Source organism: Pseudorca crassidens, chromosome 10, assembly GCF_039906515.1.
Source record: "Pseudorca crassidens isolate mPseCra1 chromosome 10, mPseCra1.hap1, whole genome shotgun sequence".
Taxonomy (NCBI): domain Eukaryota; kingdom Metazoa; phylum Chordata; class Mammalia; order Artiodactyla; family Delphinidae; genus Pseudorca; species Pseudorca crassidens.
The window spans coordinates 89,496,398-89,520,943 of NC_090305.1; the positions used below are offsets into that span (position 1 = coordinate 89,496,398).

General features: G+C 40.8%; 1 protein-coding gene across 1 annotated transcript in view; it reads right to left on the bottom strand.

The window, feature by feature from the left end:
• SHQ1 (SHQ1, H/ACA ribonucleoprotein assembly factor) overlaps nucleotides 1-24,546 on the bottom strand; it is an 88,567-nt gene that overhangs the window by 19,539 nt on the left and 44,482 nt on the right. The window contains 1 exon segment of the mRNA XM_067755214.1: nucleotides 15,978-16,098. Within this exon segment, the coding sequence (XP_067611315.1) occupies nucleotides 15,978-16,098 (121 nt within the window).

Genomic DNA, 24,546 nt, shown 5'->3' on the forward strand with positions numbered 1-24,546 from the left:
TAAACGATGTATGACAGAGTGAGCACTGCAGGATGCATGGGGAAAGGATGGACTATTTAATAAATGAAGCCGGGATAAGGTTATCCATATGGGGAAAAAATGAAAATGGATCCCCTATCTCATAAAACACACAGAAATTAGTTCCAGGTGGACTAAAGACTTAGATGCTAAACCCAAAAGAATAAAAATTTTAGAAGATACTATATGAGAATATCTTTATGACAAGCAAATCAAAAAACTTTCTTAAACAAGAAACAAAAAGCATACCCATAAAGGAACATATCGATAAATTCTACAACATTAAAATTAAAAACTTCTGTTTATATAGACACTACAAGGAGACTGGAAGATAAACTACAAACTGGGGAGAAATGTTTGCAACATATTTAATCAATAAAGGACTAGTATCTAGAATACCAGGGAAACCTAAAAATCAAAAAGAAAAAGATAGCCCTAATAAAAAGTAGGCAACACAACAGACAGACATTCACAGAAGAAGGGACATGAATGGCTCACAAATACATGAAAGGATGCTTAGCTTCATTAGTTACCAAGAACATGAAAATGAAAATGACAAAAGAAACTCTTTCACACCCATGGAGAATGCAAAATTTTAAAATCTGAACAATGCAAGTGTTGGCGTGAAGGTTGAGCCAGTAAAATTCTCATTGCTGGGAGTATAAGTTGAAATAAATTGGTACAGCCACTTTGGAAAACCCTTTGGCATTACCCAGTAAAGTCTAACTGGCCTCCAACCATCCCCTAAATCCCAGCAATTCCATTCCTCGGTATAGGGCTTACTCAAAAAGTTGCACAAGTGTACCATGAAGCGTGAACAAAGATGTTCAGAACAGGATTTTCCTAATAACCCAAAATGGGAATCATTTATCAACAATCCAATCTACATTACAATACATGAACAAACTGCAGTCGATTCAGATAGCAGGAAAATAAATAAACTACACCTCTGTGCATCATCATGGTTAAATCCCCCCAAAAAGAAAAAGCATTACGTGAAAAATGCAAGTAACAGAAGAACACATACAGTATGATTCCATTTACATACAGTTCAGAAGCAAGTAAAACTAAAACTAAAACTAAACTTGGGATAAATACACAGATGGCAAAACCATAAGGAAAAGCAAGGTAATGATTAGTACAAAATTCAGGATGGTGGTTACCAGAGGGAGGAGGGAAATATGAGTGGGACTGGTCTCATGGGGTACCTCTAGGAAACTGGTAATGCTCTATTTCTTAAGATTGCTGGTAAGTACATGCATGTTCACCTTTTTATTGTTCTTTAAACTGTACACATATTTTATATTATTTTAATATTTTATATTTCATAAGAAAATATTTTAAGAAAATAACCAAACTCTATACACATACAAAAAAGGCAAATAAGAGGTAACGATAATTGAACCCAATAGTTCCATTTAAAAAAAAAAAGGGACTTCCCTGGTGGCGCAGTGGTTAAGAGTCCGCCTGCCAACGTAGGGGACATGGGTTCGAGCCCTGGTCTGGGAAGATCCCACATGCCATGGAGCAACTAAGCCCTTGTGCCACAACTACTGAGCCTGCACTCTAGAGCCCACGAGCCACAACAACTGAGGCCGTGTGCCACAACTGCTGAAGCCTGCGTGCCTAGAGCCCGTGCTCCGCAACAAGAGAAGCCACCGCAATGAGAAGCCCGCACACCGCAACAAAGAGCAGCCCCCGCTCGCCGCAACTAGAGAAAGCCTGTGTGCAGCAACAAAGACCCAATGTAGCCAAAAATAAATTAATTAAAAAAAAACCCATAGAGGCAAAGAAAGAAAACTAGCCATTACCCAGAATTATGAACTACAGTGCAGATCACCACAAAAGAGGCTAAGTTCTGTGAACAGAAGAACTTCTCTAACAAAAGCCAACTGCCTGAGAATTATTCTTCCCAAATGAGGTCTCATCACTTGTTCAGCTGCGCAAGCCACAGACTCAGGCGCTGTCCTCCGTGATGGCTTCTCCCTCTCTCCCCAAATCCATTTTAGTCCCTAAATCCTACTTCCCTGGTCAGGCTACACTCATCCCTCACAAGGAGCTTGCTAGCTGATGTAACATGCAATTCACACTACTACCCCAGTGATCTTCTCCCATCGTGTGCCTAAGATCCTTCTCCAGCTTCCCACAGTTCTCAAGACCAAGATAAAATTCTTAACATTGTGCAGAAGCTACTGTACAGTCTGGGCCTTGCCTGAATCACCAGCCGCATCTTGATCCATCCACACACACATATACCTTTTATGTTTCAGCCACCCTGGCTGAACATCCTAATGTTCTTTCAATTTCTTGAACACATACAAAATTCCCTCCTGCCACATGACCTCTGCAAGTAGTGGGCCTCCTACATTCTGTGAAATCCATCACCTCACTTAAGTTAACTCCTGCTTGTACTTTGGTACTCAAAGCAAGTATTTCCCCAAGGAAAGCTTCCCGGGTCATTACCTGCCTCCTCCTCGTATCCCCCCACCAGACCAGGCTGGATATAATGTGCTTTCACAGGAGCATGAATCTTTTTTCTTGGAGCACTTTCCAAGCTTTTGCTTTTACGTTTTGTGTATGCGATTCTTTGATTAACATCTCTCTTCCATTAGACCATAAATTCCATGGGGCGTGGGAGCACGTCTGGTTTTTGCTTACCACTGGAGGCTCAGAACCTTAGCACGGAACGCTGCCCATAGTAAGAACTCATAAATATCTGTTGAATGAACAGATGGTTGGGAGAACAGATACTCTAGCCTATAGCAGTCACAACTTACAAACCACTATCACCGCCACTTGGTAACAAGACCCCCAAAGATGTGAAACAGAGTAGGTGTGTGGCCTCACCTCTCACTCCCAAGCCTCAAGGGGAGAGCCCATCTTTGACTGGCAGGTGACCTTTGAAAAAGTATGATCAATGGAAACATGATGGAAGATCTGTGTAAGCTTGTGTTAACCAAAAACAAAAATGTTTTCCCATAAACCTGGAGCAAGACTGGATCTTTCTGATAAAAAGGTAACATAAACCTAGTACGTACCTCCTGAACATTCTAGATTTGAAATTTCCATCTGAAATCATGGGTTACGATAACACTTCTGAATCATAAGTATGTATAGTATAGATGTGTTCAGAATAAAAGCTTCACAACTTCCTGAGTTTTGAAAGCTTGTATTTTATTAATCTAGTATTTAGTCAAGTGGAGACCTTTTGCCAATAGTTTTATTCATTCAGATGGCTTTAGCTTACCCAGCTGAAGTGAAATCCTTTTAACTGTTTTATCTGTTAAAACAGGTATATAGGACGTGTGCTGACAACTGTAATTTTAAACATCAAGTTAGAAATGAAGTGAATTTCTTTCAGTAAGAACTAAACCCTTATTTTCTTGAAGCTTTAGGATATTCTACGGATAGAAAATCTAAACTGGCTGGCAAGCTTACTTGGAACGGCCTAGGGTACTTAATACTAGATGTGAGATGGTGTTTTATTCTTTGCTCAAAGTGTCTTTGAGTTCTAGGAAGGTATCAAAAATGAGATCGCCGAAGAACAACTTTGGGTGTGTATGCGACTTGAGGTTACAGGGCAAGAAAGAGCCTGAAGAAAACAAGATCATCAGAACAGACATCACTTTTCACATTTCACCATCATTTAAGGCACACCACATAATTATAAATCTGTGATGTAAAGTGATATTTCATCCATCACAAGGCTAACAGCAGTTCACCTACACAAAGGACAAATATGCCATGATATCAGAGTATATTCTGCCACTTGATGTATTGTAAATCTGAGAACAGATACACAGGAGACGTCTAATGGTCTGGTGTCTTTTTTCTGCTCTATATAATTTTATATTGAATAAATAATAAAATGGTGCACCCAGCAAGGAGAGAAACTCCACATCTGAAGATAATGTCAAATTGCTACTTAAATGCTAAGTTCATATTTGAGAAAGCTCAAGCAAGTACTGATAGATTATCTATTTATGTCTACTTCATTTCATTCAGGACATAAGGGCTTTCTTTTTTCATTCGTTTACTGATTTAGTTGGGCCTTAAGTGCAGATCATCACACTTTTTACTTCATTCAGTTCTGTAATATTCTCTTACATGTAAGGAAAAAAAAAAACAAGCACTGATATCACCCTTGTAATTTCCTAAAATGCCCATCAGGGAAAAAATAAAATACATGTTCACTGTAAACACACCCAAAAAGTAAGTATAAAGTAGAAAAGCCACCCGTAAATCCACAAGCCAGAGATTACTTTTATCAACATTAATGTGCTTCCTTCTAGGGTTTTTGTTCTGTGAATACGTCTTTTTTTTTTTTTTTTTAACAGTAACATCACTTTGGAATGAACAGCCATGTTGGCCAGACTTTTATTTTATTTTATTTTTTAAATTATTTATTTATTTATTTTATTCATTTATTTTTGGCTGCGTTGGGCCTTTGTTGCTGCGCACTGGCTTCTCTAGTTGTGGCGAGCGAGGGCTACTCTTCGTTGTGGCACGCAGGCTTCTCATTGCGGTGGCTGCTCTTGTTGCAGAACACGGGCTCTAGGCACACGGCCTTCAGTAGTTGTGGCACACGGGCTCAGTAGTTGTGGCGCACAGGCTGAGTTGCTCCGCAGCATGTGGAATCTTCCCAGACCAGGGCTCGAACCCATGCCCCCTGCATTGGCAGGCGGATTCTTAACCACTGTGCCACCAGGGAAGCCCAATACATATTTCTTAATGTGATTGAGCCATCTCAGCATATACAGCTCTATACACGTGGCTTTTGCCATTTAATTTTCCAGTTATGATTTTTCACAATAGTGTAGTGTCTTTAACCTTCCCAGACAGTGGGTTCCTTGATGTGGAAACTTTGACCTTGATCTAACCTCCAGCACTGAGCACAATGCTGGTCATAGTAGATATTCAATAAATTTTGGACTCAATCAGACTCTGAATTCATTTAAACAAATGAACCACAAAGAAAAGAAATAGTTATAATTACAAGTAATTTAGTTTAATAATTAAATAATTATAATTAATACACTATTAATAATTAACAAGCAATTACATCTATAAATATTTTAGATAAACAAGGTGTGATCTAAGACACTATTACACATAGGTATCTCCCTTTTGGAAAGAGAATTAAATTGAATGGCTATCCATGACATCCTTCAGTTACACAGTGGATCGCCCGTCTGTCTCCTGCTCGGGTGTGTAACTTGGAGATGACCTGGGGAATGTCCTGGAATTGAAGGCCAGAGTACCCTCCTCCTCCTCAACTGGCTCATGTTCTCTGTCTCGGGACTTGCGGACAGCGTGTGGCTGCTGGTCCCTTGATGGTCGATTCTTGCGTCTGACTCCTCGGGGAGGTTGCAGGGCAGTCCCCACACCAACCTCTGGGCCAATACTGCTCAATAGTAAGCAGGGGACATGGAAGTGATCTAAACATCCATCCATCCAACCATCCGAACCTCCACACACTGCTCTCTCTCCTACACCTCCAGCCCATTTTGACTTTCTCAGATCTGAGTAGATAAGCACCCGCAAAAAGCTCTGTTTCCTTTGACATCCATCTGGACACGTAACATCTGTGTAGGTAAGTGCATGTATCCTTATCTTGTGATTAGGACAAGAAGAACAGGACATGCGCTGAAGGTCCTAGAGACAGAGGTTTAGTATCGTGTAAAGAGAGGGTAAAACTGCTACTTTTCATTGAAGCTTTTTACTGAATTAGAAAGAAAATTTTCAGTTCCATGAGCATTTACTAATAAGTGACCGGCATTCTGCTAGGTGCCAGGGTACCAAGTTGAATAAGTCCTTTGCCCTTTAGGACATTCACAGTCCAGACTTCTTTGGCTCCTTTTCTTTGGATCAGTAACTAACAATGAAATCACAAAATCACTCCTCATGGAATCGTAACATCTTGAGACTGAGCCTCCGTTACACTCCACTCCCAAACCTATATGAGCATCCATTTCACATTTCATTCTTTTCTTCTCATAAGGATAGTCGGCTTTTTGTTCTTTCACGTTTTAAGTTAATACATAAGAACCCCGAAAGCAAAAGACAAGGTGTCTGGGCACAAGAAATACATGTTATCATCATGACAAAGGCTCTGCATTCCCGAGTTAGGCTTCTTTCTCTCCACTCATCAAACAGAACATAAAACTGAAGCACGAAGGGACCACTTTACATCTGGCACAAATCTCAAGCTCTGGAAGTTGAGTTTCTCTGTCTTCAACTACGTTCAAGCAACTAGCAGAGGCTGACTGGAGTCCCTGAACCCCAGCTCCAGTTTCTTAGGCGAGACAACCCCTCCCCGGCCATAATTCAGGCTTTGAGAATAAATGTACTAAGTGCTTCCGTTTGGAAATAAAGATGGTTATTCCTCTAAACTTTGGATCAAGTAGCCCATCATTAAAAAAGTCTGGGACCCACAAAACATGACTTTTGCCGCTGATCCATACATTAAATATTAGTGAAGCTTAAGATTCTTCTTAATCAATAAACACTGAGCTATTATAGTTTTCCTGCACTCTAGAAAGATTGTTCTACGCGCTCCATGGCCTTAAGTGAAGCTCACTTTAGAGACCACTATAACAGAAGATTTGGAGAATAAACGTCTAAATCAAAATCACAATGTTACAATATCAGAAAACTATCCAGGAAAAAGAGGTAAGACAAACATATAATAAAAATGGAAAACAGTATTTCATGAAAATACTAATTTATCATTTTAACAAAAGCAGAAGCTTCTATGAGGAAAAAACAACATAAGCATCTAAGAGTTGACATTTTCTTTAGTTTAAACCTTCCAAAAGGCCACACTAAGTAAAAACATCTAAAACTGGATCAGAAATTTGCTGAAATTGGGCTTCCCTGGTGGCACTGGTTAAGAATCCACCTGCCAATGCAGGGAACATGGGTTCGAGCCCTGGTCTGGGAAGATCCCACATGCCGCGGAGCAACTAAGCCCGTGCACCACAACTACTGAGCTTGTGCTCTACAGCGCATGAGCCACAACTACTAAGCGCCCGCATGCCACAACTACTGAAGCCCACGCGCCTAGAGCCTATGCTCCGCAACAAGAGAAGCCACCGCAATGAGAAGCCCGCACACTGCAACGAAGAGTAGCCCCCGCTCGCCGCAACTAGAGAAAGTCCGCACGCAGCAATGAAGACACAATGCAGCCAAAAATAAATAAATAAAATTTTTAAAAAATTGCTGAAATCTATACACTTAAAATACACTCTGTCAAATTCCTCCAATGCTCTGTTAATATCTATATTTTGAAAGATAAAAACTATCCTTGGAAAGCTGTTTAAACTGAGAACAGCAAATAATCAATGATAAAATTATCTACAATTAACATCATATATCACTTACAATCTACGAATATACCTCAGGGACGCCGTTTTCCCACCCATGGCACAACGGTACTCTCTAAAGCTCTATTTATAATTTTCCCAGCTTCTATTTATTCAGGAAAGTAGTCAGAGCAGGAAATGGGACCAGTCAAATGATCACAATCAATCTCATCACCTTCATAACATGCTGTGAATGTAATTAATCTTCTATTTGTTTAGGGGACTTCACACCCCTTACATTAAGGCAGCAACTCCCAGTTGGCTTCAGTTGAGATAATTATGTTATAACAAGGATTGGGTTTCAGTCATATTTGGCAGAAGAAAAAGGAAATTGTACTTGAAGTTGTCAGTTTTTTTAAAAAGCTTTCTTGTGACTCCATTCAAAGGACGCTCTTGACAAAGCTCTCCTTAAACAGAGCACTTTCTAAGTAAGATAACCACACATATGCCACATTAATCAATGTAAGCCTCTTCTCTGAGTGAGACGTGAAGAGCATCCGAGCACAAGGAAAATTCTATCTGAAGCAGAGAATACGGGTTCACAAAACCTGACTACATCAATTCCCACCGGAACTCACTTGATCCTGCCAGTCTCCTCCACCGAGAATCCTCCCAAGACCTATGACGTGCAAAAGTACATTAGAACAGGGAGGTGAAGGAAAATACCAATTTGCTCACATAGTAGCTAATTATACTCTGTGAAAAGCCAGGGCCCCAGCAAGCCAAAACCAAGGATTTAAGAAGTCTGGAGCCAAGTATCTGGGAACAAAACGAGTAAGGACAGAGACAAAAACCAAACACAGCCACGCAGCCGTAGTCCTCGAATGGCCTGACACGTACAAGCCTCCCTGTACAGATAAATGCCCTCATTTTCCAGTCTGGGAGCTGCCCACTCACCCCGGCAAGTCTGTATCTTTTTTATAAGAACTTGTATTCACACTTTATCCTCTAATGTCTACCACCTTTAGAAAATTAATATGAAAATATAAAGCCTTGCTCACTCTACTTTTACAAACCTCAATTTTTATAAATATAGCAAAATCACAATGCCCACAGTACAGGTAGAAGTAAAAATGATAAATGAATTATGTTTCCAAATTTCTAAACATTTTCCCATCTGCCAAACCTATTTTTTTCAAGGTCTAGATTAGAATGTTTGTATGTAGTAAGCCCCTCAGGCATCTTAATATATCTCAATAATATTTCATTGCCTTTCAATAGCATTTAAGCTCTTGGAAAAACGAAATGTGCAAGAAACGGAGCTTTACGGATTTGAGTTCCAGTTCTTAGTAAACAACGAAACAAAATGTGGTATCCTAAAATAGGAAAAGGACATTAGGTAAAAACTAGGCAAAGCTAAATGAATCTATGGACTTGAGCTAATAATAATGTATCAATAATGGTTCATTAATTGTAACAAGTTACCATACCAATGTAAGAAGTTAATAATAGGGGAAACTGAATGTGGGGTATCTGGGAACTCTCTGTACCATCTTCACAATTTTTCTGTAAATCTACAACTATTCTAAAATAAAAAAGGTCACCTTAAAAAAAAAAAAACAAGGATATTACACATTAAAAAAAACAAAGAAACAACAAGTAAAACAACAACAAAAAGCTCCACAAAACCTGAACATTCAGATATAGAATTCTTTGGCTAGTTTTCTCAATGTGTACAGTCACATGGAGCATTCGTATCTTCACAAAGGCTTACTTTGTCCTGAAATCTTTAGGAGCATTCGTAATCTCATGATTTATTGGCACATTTCTTGTTAGAGAAGTCTAATGAAGAGCAGCAGTCCCCAGTGGGCATTGCTGAACTACCGGTGATAAGGTGAAGAACCATTAAGTAAATCCTTTCTATATGAAACCGCACTGAAGGGCTACGGTGAATGGATATTGGCATGTACTAATCTTTTCCTATGGAGATAAAACCCACTCCCGTCCAGGACGAATTGGTGGATTTAATTAAAAATAAACAGTAAAACTGAGGAGCAACCTGACAGGCCTCAATAAGCACCTTCCCAAGAATGATTTCAATTCAAGGGAGGTTTAACTTGCTTGAAATTCTGCACAATTGTTTCTTGAAATTTCTACATGCTAACAGTTAGCAGCTAATATAACCCTTAATGTTGTACCACTGTCAGAGAAGTAACTTCCCCTGCAGAAGTGGAACCACCTAGAGTCCCTGATGATCAGCCTGAACTGAACAGCCCTCTGAAATCAGCCTCAGCACTGTATTTTATTATGAGTATCAGTGACACAGGCAGTGGTAGGTGTCAGGGCTCGCCCTTAGCTATGGCTCAGAATGCTGTCATGGAATTCCAGCAGCATCCTCTTAAGGGGTCTGCATGCCCCACAAGCACCCTGCTCTAAGAAAGGCCACTCACTGGTGACAAAGTGGGCCCTGGGACCATGTGTGTACCACGTTAGGGGGCACCCCCACTCCACGCCCTCTGTGACCAAGGCAACTAGACCAGGAAAAAACACGGACCCATGCTGGGCCAACCACATTCTCCCTCCCTTGGAATCATAAACAAGGGACTCTAGTCCATCTCTACTGAAACTAGGCACATGGAAACTCAGAGCTGTAGAAGAGCCATTCTCCTCCATATGCACCAAAGGGAGAAGAGCAGCAGGGACCTGCAGAAATAAGCAACTCGAGGGACCACATGTCACCAGAAAGTAAGCCAACCCCACACTTCGTGCCTTGAGCTCACGGGGCCCAGCTGTACTCTGCACCTGGGTCCCAGAAGATAACCTGTAGCCTCCTAATAAAGTCCTCATTTTTACTATAAAAGTCCGACTGGTTTTCTCATATGTAACCAAGTGATTTTTTTTTTTAATTTATTTTTGGCTGCGTCAGGTCTTTGTTTCTCTAGTTGCAGTGAGAGGGGGCTACTCTTCGTTGCGGTGCACCGGCTTCTCATTGCGGTGGCTTCTCTTGCCGCGAAGCACGGACTCTAGGTGCGCGGGCTTCAGTGGTTGTGGCACGTGGCTTCAGTAGTTGTGGCTCATGGGCTCCAGGGCGCAGGCTCAGTAGCTGTGGCACACGGGCTTAGTTGCTCCGCAGCATGTGGGATCCTCCTGGACCAGGGCTCGAATCCACATCCCCTGCATTGGCAGGCGGACTCGTAACCACTGTGCCACCAGGGAAGACCACCAAGTGATTTCTAAGTCAAAAATACCGTGACAGTCTCCAGCACACCGAAGGGAGAAATAAGCGTTTCTGATCTGGCCCTGTTACTAAAACATCATGACCTCAAGCTAACTGCAGACTCTCTTACTTAATAACAAAGGGAAACTAAAGGACAGATAAAACTGTGATCCAAATGCAAAAACGCCTCACGTCCATTCTTGCCCTTCTAAGCCACCAGAGCTACAACCAGGAAATCTGTTCTCCACGTTGCTTACACGTTTGACTTGTCGACTCCTCTGCATGATGCTATTTTCCCAGCCTGGAATGCATCCACTCCTGATTATCATTATACTCATATGTGTAACAGTACTGTACAACCAGATACCATTTTTTATGTTTTCCTATTAATTCATATCCCTTCTTTGTCCAACTCTTCTCTATACATCTTTTCCAGCTGTGATCCAAATGTTCCCGACTCTTTCTTTATGGATACTCCTTAGAGACCTCAAATCAACATTTCTGAAACTGAACTCCTCGTCTTTCCACCCTCTCACTTCTCTTCCAACCTACCCCCCCCCAGTATGATTTAATTTCAGCAAAGGCACCTCCGACGGCCCCGTTAACTGGCCCAAGTCAAAATCCAGACCTCACCTTTGACTGGCCCCATTCTCACTCTCCCCTGAGATCCAATCCTTATTCAGTCCTGTCTCATCTACCCCTTAAACCTGACCACTAGTCTCCTTCCCCACTCTCACTGCCCTGGCTCAGGCTACAGCTGCCTTTTGCCTGGATCATTCACCTCCTAACTAGCCTTTCAGCCTTGAGTCTGAGCTCTGCCCTCACCCCAATTCATTCCCCACAATGTAACCTGATGGATCTTCCCAGAATCTAAATCTTACTGTGTCGCTCACACAGACACTCCATCGCTTAAACTCTTCAGCTGCTCCACACTCTCCCAGGACAAACCTCAAACATCTTCATGTGGCCAATGATCTACAAGAACTCTCCAGCCTCACTTCCTTTCTCTCATTCCTGTACCAAGATCCAACCGTTCTGAGCTCTTTAAAAGGGCCACATTCCTCCGTCCCTGTTGTCTGAAATGCCCTCCACCCCTGCTTCCCCATCTGCATCTGACCACTCCTTCCTGACCTTTCGGCTCTCAGCTTCAACTCTTCCTTCCGGAAGTGGTTTCCTATACCCCAAGACTAAGCATGTGGCCTCCTAGGTGCTCCTATAGCACCCATACTTCCCCACTGTAGCTGCTGCTATCAGGCTACGGCATAACATTTTCCTTCTGTCTATGTTCCCCACTAGAAGATCAGCTTCAAGGCGTTGTGTCCCTTGTTCACCGGAGTATCCCCACCACCTATCTCAGTACCTGGCATAGAGTAGGGCTCAATAATTAGTGGTTGAAAAAAATAAATAATTCCGTTTCTACATTCAGTGCCGATGTTTTACCTCTGCATATGCGTGACCCCCCACTCCCACGGCTTTTGGCAGATAAACCAGGAACAAGAGAAAGCCAAAAGGAAGAGAGCTACACTGTTCTCAGGAACATAACCCTATCCCCTACCAAAGCACATACACAGAAGAAGCAAAGCAGTATGAAGCAACGATATGGTCCTAAGTTTTCTAAAATTTTAAGATTTCAGTGCAGAAATGGCTCGGGTTTATTCACAAGTGAGGAAGCTGAGGTCCAGGATTTATCAAATAAAACAAAACTATTAGGTGATGGAGTTGTTTCCCTCTACAAACTTTGCACATTAGTGTCCAAAGGGTTGCAAAGTAAGATTTCATTTTGGGGGGTGGGGGGAAGAATGCAAAAAAGCAGTGCAAAAACAAATGCATGGAGAGTATTAATCACAGTAAACCATCTATCAGTTCAATGTAAAAAGGTTCAGTGTTTCAAAGACATACATTTTCTTTTTCCCCCTTAAGCACCTACCTTAAAAAACTACACTAGAGAACACAAAGATACAGAACCTTCATGACAAGCTCAGACTTGTACTAAAGTTAGCTGGGATTTTAGATCTTAATTTCTTTTAAACAAAAATAGACAATCAAAAATTTTCCACGCAGAAAAACAAAATAACACCATATTCTATCCCATGTCATTTCAAATTACACCATGCATTAAAACCATAAAGTATCAAGTTTTCTTCAGTGGGTGTGCACTTCTTGTATAATGAGGAACCAATTAGTTTATTTTAAAAATACTATGCTATGGATATTATGCTATAAAGGAAAATGATTTATAGGGTACTATTATAAGTATTAAACACGTTACAAAATGATATGTGCAGTATTACTTCCACAGGTTTAAAAATGCACTGGAAAATAGAGAAAATACTAAAATACTAACACTGGTGCATTAGATGAAGTGATGGAGTGACTTGCTAAGGTCTTACGGTCCATGAGAGGCAGGGCTGGAACATATTTTACAGGACAAGCTTTTCCACCCCAGCTTAAACCAAAGGGTGTAAAATGCTAAACTTTCAGTACGTCAGAACTACCAGTGCTACTGGTGAGTGCAGCCCACTGGAAAAGAAATGAGGGGAAGGGCGAAGTCTTTTATTGAATGTAGCTAAAAATGACAATAAAAATAAGTTAGAGCTAATTTACAGTTTGGTTCAAAAAGAAAAAAATGAAATGCTCCTTCAACTGGCTCTACTAGATACCATTCAATTCAACTAAAATTTACTGTGCTCACAAGGAACTGTAATGGGCCCAGATAGGTGCTCATTCACATGGACTTCAAAATTTTAGAAGGAGAAAGAGGTATGCCCAATGTGAGGCAGACAGGACATGTGCCTAAGTGATCTCTAAACCGAGTGCTATGGGAATATCCCGGAGGAAGACAGATAAATCTTTAATCCCTCTTCCTATAGGAAAAGCGCTCTACAGGGAGGGCTCCCCGCACACTACCTCCCCCCGCCCCCCATACCATGGGCAAAGACAACGGCTTGTCTAGGTGGTATATCTGCAAAAACATGAAATCTGGAGCCAGAGGACCTGAGACTATCACAGACCTGTCTCTTATAAGCTATATGACCTCAAGCGAACCACTCTGCATGCTGCCACCCAGGGTGTATTTGCTGCAGGGGCCACCACACTCGAGAAACTTCCAATGAAGCTTACAGCAAAGGATGGCAGGAAGCGTTCCTTTTCAGAAAAATTATGTGCAGAGTCTATAACTCAAAAACGCAGGAGCTTCAGTTTTTAAGCTCTGCAAATGTGCTCTACAAGACACGTATCACGAGGAAAACTAACTACGAAGCACTAAAGCAAAACTTACCACAGTTGTTGCCCTAACTTCATTAACTCAGTGTAAGAATGACTTTGCTACCCATATTCCAGTAAGTTTTTGCCAAAGTAAATGTCTGACTGTAAAAATGGAATGCTAGTCAGAATTTAGCACTTGCCTGGTATTTCAAATAAAATTTCACACAGTCATTATTATTATAATCAAAAACTTCAAATAGAGACTAAGAAAAATGCAGAACTATTTTAATACATAAAAATAAGGTGCTAGATTTCACTAATAAACTGTATGGGAAAGAAATAAAATAGAAGGTGAAAAGTAAGGAAGAAATTAATTATGGAAATTATGGACATTCACCACAGTATTATTAATTCAGAGCCAAGAAAGTTCACAGTAAAGATGATACTGGAAAGTTCAATTATGCTGTGCTTGAAAAATTAAGAATAAAATTAGAAAATTTGATTAAAATTAGGTTCTCTTACTTCAAGGGGGAGGGGAAAACAGCTGGGTTAGACTAGAGTTAAAACGTAACACACAAAGTGAAAACGACACAGCTATTTAGGGATAGAAAAGTTACAGTCAAATTGGTAAAGATGAAAAATTTTTTTCCAAAGTAATTTGAAGAGTTCCTGCTGGTTTCTCTCTTCTACCTTGCTCGCAATACACTAACATCTTTTTTAAAATTACTATTATCATAACAATGACTAGAAACCTAAGAATGTCGTTTTATTTCCTGCAACTTGAAACCCAGGGAAAAAAAATTTTTTAAGTGAAAAAAAGTCCTATTAATCCCCACATCAACTTGAGGGTGTATATACCCTTCTAGTTCAATGAAATACGATCTTCTCTCTAGTCAATAAAGAATGCCACAAACAGAGGAAGGAGGCATTCACAGAAATGGGATCCTAGCACAAACGTCGATGCTCATTACATGCTTATAAAATCCTCACCCTGAAAGAAAAAAAGAAAAACCTAAACCCTCACAAATAGGCTATTTCAATTTAATTTTATTATGAAAACAACTGGAAATGGCAGCAGGGTATTCGATAAGCTCAATTAGCAGGAGGATCAAATGAAGTGATGACATACCATCATGACCTCAGGGGTTAAAGATGCAATTTTCCATCTGGCGAAATCTAGATTTCCAACTCGAATGCTGACACCACCTGCTGTATGTTATTGGCAATATCTTGAGCAGTCCCTAAGCATTTTGCTTACAACAGGTAGGGCCTCAAGTTTTTTTCTTATTTCACTCTGCAATATAATTGCTTCCCCATGAACAGAAATCAAAACTAAATTCTATATAATGGTTCACTCAAAACAGGCATTAAACGCCATCCTAAAGCATTCATTTACCAATCACACTAACAGTAAAAATATCATGATCATTTTTCTTCTAAGTCACAAATGATGTTGTGCCATCTTTTTCTCTAGCACCTAAGAATTATTCCAATCAAAGGCTCTCTTTGTATGTTCTCCGTTAACAGTCTCTTGCTACTAAAATGGATATTTTGGGCACGTCTGATAAGAATCAGGTCTATAAAACACCCTTTACAAAATGAAAATTCACTGCATTTTTAAACTTGATATGCTTCCTTGAGTGAGGCAATGGCAAACAATTAAAAAATTCTTTACATACCAAGTTCAAGGAGGCCATTTGTAAATGTTCAGACCCTTAGATACATTTTATTAGGCCCTGAAGACTTTCGTTCTTCTACTCTGAATAAAGGATTCTGTAAGCCAGAGATTAACCAAAGAGGGCACAGCTCTCGTTGTGATTACATTTGATTAGGTTTGTATCCTGTGATGTTTACACACATGCCTGCACACACACTCGCATTCACACCCCACTGTAATTAAACCACAGACACAGGTTCAGATAGACCAGTCTTGCGATTTCACTGAGGACAGTCAATAGCGTAACAGTGAAGAGTCACAACTGTCAGTTTTAACACATATTTTCCAGGTGGTACCAATTTCTTTCTAGGAAAATTAACCTTTTTGTCATCTGCACCTCCTCCCTAAGCAACTTCACCAAGTTCCCTGTGCTGATACAGGACTTCTCAAATGTTTGGTACCTGTACGGGTTTGTCCCTGATTAAAACTTATCCTCCAGGTTATTTCATTTTCTTCCTCTCAGGTAAGTAGGTGTTCCGGAAATGGGAGCATGTAAAATTCGTAACTGAAAACTTACTTGGCTTTCTGAATCCACACACAGTAGTCTGAGATGTAGAGATCGTTTAGAATGTAAGCTGGGTCATTTTCCTGAAAAATTTTGTGAATGTCCAGTAGACACTTTAAAACTGCACTTTTACCTGAAGGAAATTGAAAAAAAATCAAATCATCCTCAAGGAAAAACATCTGATTTTTTTTTAACTGAGAAATTCACACACTGAGGGGTAATATATTTACAGCAGCTCAGAGTTTTAATCATTATTTGAATATTTTTCATATTCTTTTATTGCAAGAAATCATATCAGTACTAAGTCCAAACCTCTTTATTTCTTTCCTTAAGAATTATGAAAAAATCTTTATACTCTATTGTTATAGCTGATTAATTGTGGTTACCTTAAAAATAACATAAAACATGAGTAGGTACATTAAATGACAGGGAGAGAAGCTTCCTAAGTAAATGAGTATTTAAATGCATCATAACTTTAGATAATGTTCTTCTATTTCAAGCTTTCAAAATACCATGGAAAATTATATTTTAGTTTTCAAATGTCTCTATTTCTTACATCAACATTTTTTGTCAAGGAATTATCTAGTACAAACTTAAATTTTTTCACCTTGAAGAACTGAAGAAAACTCAGACTGAAAACTAAAATATCATAGCCCTACTTCAAAAACAAGCTGACAAAATCACTTGGAAAAAAAAGCCATCAAATACTGAAGTCTTGTTCAACCTAATTACTTCCTCCTGGTTGTTAAATGAACCTAATTTTAATCCAAACCCAAGCCTACAAAAGGAATCGCACAACTCGACAACAATTCCCTAGGTGTTCCAAACTTCAAGACGGTCCCTGAAATTTATTAACCATAAGGCAAATGACTAAATCTACAGTAGTACCACTTCCTTAGCTCTGTGAAATACGGCATTTTCAGCTTCACTGTTTTATTCTTATCTTTATAGTCCTAAAACGTGAAAATACTGTACACTGATTTCGTGAGGACACTGGATGTGCTCTCATCGACATTTCCCACTTGGCTTTTAGATATGATAGAAGGATCGTGAGCTACCTAATGACATCACAAGATGCCAAAATTGCTGCCACTAAATTTTTAACACAATTAACACTAGAAAGTGAGCTTCATAAGAGCAGGGACTTCTGTTTTATTTAGTCATTAATCCCCAATACCTAGAACAGAACCTTGTAGCAGTACATTTTCAATTGAAGTATTTTAAGGATGAATGAATGAATGACACAGTAATCACCTGCTTAAAGGCTCACAATGTCTTCCATCCCCTAGCCTCACACACCAAGCCCTGACGATTTTTCTCTGGAAATGCCTCTTGTAGCTGCCCTTTCCCCACCACTCCCCGACCACCCATCCTCACTCATGCGGAGATTATAAATTCTTCCATGTCCCTCGGACTCTCTCCCGCTGAGCCCGCTGACATTGCATTTTGATGCACTGCTTTCATCAGGGCCCTCCCTGCGCTTGCTTTCAAGGCTCTGTGGACTTGTCCGTGGCCCATTGCTCAACTGCTTCCCCACACCTGGAAGGCCTTTTCCTCTCTGTTCCACCTGGAGGGATCCTAGCCTGCCTTCACAGCCCAGCTCAAGCCTTCATCCTGCAGGAAGCCCGGACTGACTTCCCTAATCGTCAGAGCTCTTACTAAACCCTGCAAAGGAGAGAAACGGAAAGGAAACTCGGCTGATTCTCCTCATAACCTCCTTTGCTCACCTCACAGAAGGAGAAACTGAGGCTCAAGGACCGTTAAGATACAGTGCCACTGAGTGGAGGGCCCAGGATCCAAATTCTTAATTTACTGACTCCCGAAGCTACCCGCTACGCTACCCATGTGTTCTTGGGCCATTCGGTCTACATCACGTTTTTATTATTTGAGTTAAGCAGGTAGTAAGTTCAAAACAGGGGCCATGTTTTTTTCAAAAATTTTCACTATGTGGCTTCCTCATACGCAGAGGGGAGGAATGTCAATAAACCTCCACTGCTCAACGGGTTAAAAGAAATACTTAGAAGGCCTAAAACTACACTTGGTTAAGTCAAGGTCTTTGTGTCTTATCAAAGTGGCCCAGGGCAACTATGTGTAGCGAAGAGTGGGGATCCCCCCGCGCCCCAGGCCTAGAAGGCAGAGTCTGATGACAGGAGGAGAGAATACAATCAAAACTCACAAAACTATGAAACCAAGTGAGCCGTGTTATCCAAACAGAAAAAAATCAAGGGAGAACTAACTAAACTGTGAGAATTTTTGGAACAGTTTAAATTGCAACAGAGAAAAAATGTCAGGGCAAGGGTATGCCAATTTCTTACTCTCTCTCTCTCTCTCTCTCTCTCTCTCTCTCTCTCTCTCGCTTGTTTGTGGGAATGGGGACGGGGGGTTTATGAAAACTACTAACTTAAAGTTTTAAAAGTCAGCCATAGGTCTTTATCCAAAAAATAAACCATTCACTTGAAGCTTGTATAAGCTCCTCTATAGCGTGATGCCCCTGAATACTGCCTCTCGAGGACATGCCTTACTAACAGAAGTGGGTTAATAGAAAATCCAGGACTTGGAGCTGGGCCTCACAGCAAATAATTCAGCAAGTGAAGAAAAGGGGTAGGTATGCCAGCTTGGAGGGCGGTGTGAAAAGGAGCAGAGTGGGACTTAAAACAGGGTAGGTTTGGGGCACAACAGAAAAAGACCATTTAGGTGGAGCAGATGGTTCCAGGAGAAGAACAAAGGGAGTACACGGGCAAGCCTGGGAGAAGCCAGGCTGTGACAGAGAGCAGGAGATGAACGCAGTCAGGCAGGACGGTGGGGACAACACCTAAAGGCAGGTGTGCACGGCAGCGACAGAAGACCCTACACACCAGAGAGTTTTCTGAAAAGGAGTGTGGAATTAAGGTCACATATTTAATGAGAACCCATTGCAACCGTTACCTAATGAAATTAGAGGAGCTCTCTTCCATTGATACTTGCTAGATGGGATGCTGCCCGATTCATGAATCACTGAATAAAGCCAATTAAATCTTCAAATTAAAAAAAAAATTCCTAGTTTCGTTTTGCAGACATGCCTAAAGTGAGGTTGTCCCTTGCTAAGGGCCACAGGCAAGTTGAAATCTTCCAGTTATCACAAAATAACAACAATAATAATAATAGCAACACCCAAAGTAATCAAATTTAAAGTGAAGCTGCATTGTACTTACATGTTTTGATCCCTATTTTCTTAAAAAAAAAAAAAAAGACAAATACACATGGAAAAAACTCAAACATAAACACCACACATGGGATTACAGTTATTCTTCTTTAAACTTTCCCCTATTTTCAAAATTCTGCACAATAAACATTTATCTATTTAACAAAAAGTCAGACATTCCTTACTACATAGCTAACCCTTGAAACACTGACAAAGAATGTTAAAATTTTTAAATTCCTATTTCAATTTTCTTTACCTTGTATTTTTGCACAACTGAGAAGCAATATTTAGATCAGGTGATTCTAGAAAATCACACGCGAGGCACTTCTGAAAGAGAAAGTTACGCATTCTTCAAAAGCTTGTGTTTTCATTCTCAAACTATTTTCAGTGTGCTATGTGACAAGTAAGTTAAATGAAAAGTAGGCTCCCGGCAGCTGACACTCTAGAACAAAAAGTACATTAAAACCATCCTGCCCCCAACATTGTGTACTGTTACCCCAAGGCCATACTTGACCTCGTGTGTTCCCACTAGATCACCAGAGGTGACTACAGCATCAATAGATGATTACATTACAGCCAGGAAGCTCAGGAAGCATGCAGCTTTTTTTTTTTTTTTTTTATAACATCTCTCTTGCACTGACTGCTCCTTCTCTCAGGTTGCCAACCACTTATCCAACAGCTATCAGCGAAGGAAAGCGCTGGCCCTCCTCCAGGCTGTCACACAGCCAGTGGTTAGAAGGGGACTCAGTGTACCTGCCTCCTGTGGGGCTGTATCCAGTCATGGGCTCGTCACACATCCCATGCGCCTGAAAAACTGCTCAGGCCTAAATCTGAGAGATTCATTTCTGCTCAAAGGCACTGCAGGAAAGTGACCGTTTTTTTCCAGCTCACTGCCTGGTCCAGAGCAGGAAAAAGCAGGTACCTTGCACAGTAACCATGGTAACTATTTTCACCACAGAGATGCAATAACAGGCCTGTCCAAAGAGTTAGGGATTCTCTATGCTCAACCTCGTCCTCATTGAAGCCAACCCTATCCATGGAGCAAAGACTTCTGACACCAAGATCTCTCCAAGAGAGTCTAAAACCAGTGAAGGCAGTTTAAAACCAGTAACCTGGCCTATAAATGACAAGGGCCATGAACGTTTTACCTCAGGGAAAATGACTGTCTAATGACAACAGAGAAACACAGTAACAACACTAAAAAAAAAGGATGATAGTAACAAGCAGGTAGGCAGTAAACAGTATCCAACACAGTCTCTGGCTACGCATTCTCCAGCTTTTCTTTAAAGGGAACGTAAACTAAGAACAATGTGCTTTCCTGTTCTGGACAGATGCGGCATCTCAGGTTAATATATCTTAAACCAGAGACGAGACTGAGCTGTTCTACAGTAGAACCCACTGGCTATTTGAAATCTTCCTATTAGCCGACGAGGTTTGGCCATAATCGCTCACTGACAGACCAAGCTCATGGTTGAAGGCTCTTAAGAAATGGCTCCCATCTCTAGGAGATTAAAAGGATAGTGGATGTTTCCACTGGCTAAAAGCCAGCATAGGAAAAAAATAATAAAAACTGCTAACTCTATATAGCAAGAGCTGAATTTCTTTTCAACTCTTGGTACATTATAGCAATGATATGGCTGTGGTTTTCAGGGTAGCTATTTCTGTCCTTGAAAGTCTGAGCCATACAAGACAAGAAGCCAAAAAGAGTAAAGGAAAAAGAGGTGGTTATTCAAAACACCTGGAGGAAAGCACTGCTTGGTCTTCATTTGTAAAATCATCTCAAAACGAAAGCCAACAGGGCTATCATCCTAAAATGCATAACTCAGTAGATATCTGGCTAGAATTCTGGGATTTTTGATGAGACCACATTATCAGGAGGGATAATTCATGAATTATTCTTAACATTAATTTTCAGAGATCATCTGACCATAAAGAGATGACAGAAGAACTGTGTCAAATTAATCCAAGTTAAGAGAATCGAAGTGTGGTAATTTGCTTCAATATCGGGCCCTGTTAGGAAGTAGCATAAAGTCCAGTCCCTAACAATTAACACAAACATGCGTTAAATTTAACTTTATGAAAGCTTCTCAGTCTGTTTAGTATTTTTATCCTCAACTTCCTCAGATGCCATTTAAGCTCTTACATTTGGGGGCTGTAATAAGAAACAAATACTGGAAGCCATGATAGTTGTTATTTTGAGCACAAATTCACAGCCCTAAATAAATTTTTAGATTCTTTTTTGTTATTAAAATTACATATACTGTCTGTATAGCCACAAACAAAATCAACACAAAGCAAACATACACTCTGTAAGTGTTCCCTCTGCCTGCAATGCACAAACCTCAACCCAAACCTGACTTACCATCAAGTCTCACGAGGAGCATATACTTCCTTAGGAACTGGCTTCCCACTCACCCAACCCCTACCCCGACCCAAGCCGGTTTGAGTTGCTCCATAACGCCTGCCACGCTGTCCCTTACGGTAGTTAACAGCTACCCACTTCCGCTGCACCAAGGACTCTCCATACGCTGCATCATTTAACCCTACTAAGGTCGGTGACCTCTTGCTCATTTCATACATGAGGAAACTGAGACTCAATGTAATGAAAGAGTTGGCCAAGATCACAGCTGGGAAGCAACAGTCAGGATGAAAACAGGTACATCTGCCTCCCAGCCACTGCGTAATATACAGCGTCACTATTTATCACATTGTGTGGCAACCTCCTTGACAGGAAAGAACACGGCTTCTCATCTGTCTTCCCGGGTCTAGAACAATGTCTGGCAAACTGTAGGATCCTGTTCAGTAAAGACTGGCTGTTAATGTAGCCTGGCTCACACAGAACCTAAGTTTAAAAGCACCTGGTCAAATTGCTCAGTTAACACGTACTAGTTGTAACACCTTTGTGATCTGTACACTTAAGCCATGATGTCATGACAGATGTGGGCTATACAATGGCCTTGCCTCTCCTTTTTATTTCTATTCCCTGACAAGAAAAGGATGTAGCTGTGCCAACTTTCTTCTATCACCACACCATCAGAAGTTCAAATAATGAATTTAACCCAAGGCTGCTTTTTGCCTTTTCTGCTCTAACAATCCCTGCCAGATTTGCTGGTTTGAAAGGACAGCTTGGACATTCACTCTATCCTCCTCCTTAAGTCACCTGTCAAAGCAGTGGTTGTGTCAGTTTAGAAATACATGGCCGGATATCATCAAAATTACATAATGGCAGCATGACTAATTTTTCTTCAGACAGTTAAGAGTGAGGCATCCAAGTTCAAGGTAGAACATTAAAAAAGAAAATCCCATCTATACAGTAAGTATAAAAGTAGAAAGGTTAAAAAGTTGAACATGCACGGAAAAAAGCTCTTGGAACAGTTGCAATGTAGACCTGAATTAAAAACAAAAAAATCCATAAGCACCTAAAACTTCTTAATTCTGTGGATAGAATTTTACTTCAACTACCCCACCTTATGAGCACAGCATGTATCTCCCCACCTTATGAGCACAGCATGTATCACCCCACCTTATGAGCACAGCATGTATCTCCCCACCTTATGAGCACAGCATGTATCTCCCCACCTTATGAGCACAGCATGTGTCTCAATACCGGGCAGCCCCATGTAAGATAACTTTTTTGCGCCGCTCCTTTAATTAAGACTCTTACACTTCACTTTCCCAGGAGCTAGTACTTAATAGGAAGAGTTCTGACTTTTGTTTTTTGGAATTAGCTTAGTTTCCAATTGGGAAAACTAAGACTGTACATGCAGTCAGAGAGCAGAAACATATAGGAAGAAAGACAACTGGATTCCTTAAATGGATCACAAAGGGGAAAAACAAACCCAGTCCGACCAGACTTACGAGTCCCTTTTGGTGATGGGAAATACTGACCAGGTCAAGGTAAAAGGAAAAAAACCAAAGCCTTTCGACACCCTCACTGTATCACAGTTGAGAATGTCTGTGATGGCTGAATGGTTTACATACTGGGAGAACCGAGTTACGCTTCTTCACATTTTAATCAGTGTACTGGAAACAGAATCTAGTAAAGATGGTTACACATCTCTATCTACATGTAAGTTTAATTTATATTAAAAAGTTACATAAAAACTTTGATTATGAAATTAAGGTCTAAGAATTCTAGTCTCAAAATTCTAAAAGGCTAAGGAAAGATCATTAAAAAGCTACACATAAATAATCTTGTGCAGTTCTTAGCTAATTTCTTTACAAAGTAAAAATAACAATGGTAACTCTTGCACTGTGGAACAGTTGTACAGCCCAGAATCTGCTTGCCTTGGTGTCATTTCTTAGCTGTTTGGTACTTAATCTGAATCTGTTTCCAGGTCTGTAGATGGAGAGGGGAAATTCTTCAGAATTGCTGTGGGAATTGAGCGAGACAAGGACATGTAAGCACTTTACAGATGACAAGGGAAGGAGGACATCAGGTCATATGGGATCAAGGGTCCCGGGACTCCCCTGACTAGCTCCTACCCTTCTACCTGCAAAGCACGTGCCCACGTACTCCTTCCTCCTCCGCACCACTGCTGGCACCCCAGTCCAGACCCAGTACCTGTCCCCAAACTACTCGGCTTCAGGTGAGAATGGCGGTCTCCTCTATTCTCCACACCTCGAATCTCATCCCCTGCAATGACTTGGTGTTTCTGCCAGATCAATGTGACTCCATGGGCCTGTCACAGACCCCAATGCCAGACTCTGCAGTGGTCCCTCACTGAATAAGACCTACTCTCCTCAGAGGAAGACAAATCCTGTATGGTATCATTTATATGTGACATCTAAACAATACAACAAACAAAAGACACACACTCACAGACAGAGAGAACAAACTAGTGGTTACCAGTGGGGAGAGGGAAGGGGGAGGGGCAAGATGGGGTAGGGGAGCAAGAAGTACAAACTATTAGGTATCAAATAAGCTACAAGGATATATTGTACAACACGGGGAATATGGCCAATATTTTGTAATAACTGTAAATGGAACGTAACCTTTAAAAATTATATATAAAAAAAACAGAGCCAGTCTCCTTAGGAAGCACTGCAGGCTCTCCACCGTGCTCCCCAACACACCATTCCCGCCTCTTCCTTCAACTCCCCTCACAGCCCAGGCCTCCAGACAAAGCAGAATATTTGTCATTTCTTAACGTGTAACTCTTTTCTTTTCCTCTCCCTGATTTTCTTTACTTTCTGCTTTCTCAGGAAATACCTTCCTCCACTTCTTTTCTAAATCCTACACATTCTTGAAGTAATAAGGGCCGTGCACCTCACGCATCAGGCTGTTTGCTTCTGCCCTGTCTAGCCCCTCCCCTCCCCCGTATCAAAAGCACCCTTTGGAGTCCGAGTGAGGAGGCATGGTACTGGAATCCGGGGACTCATCCCCTCTACCCGGACCAG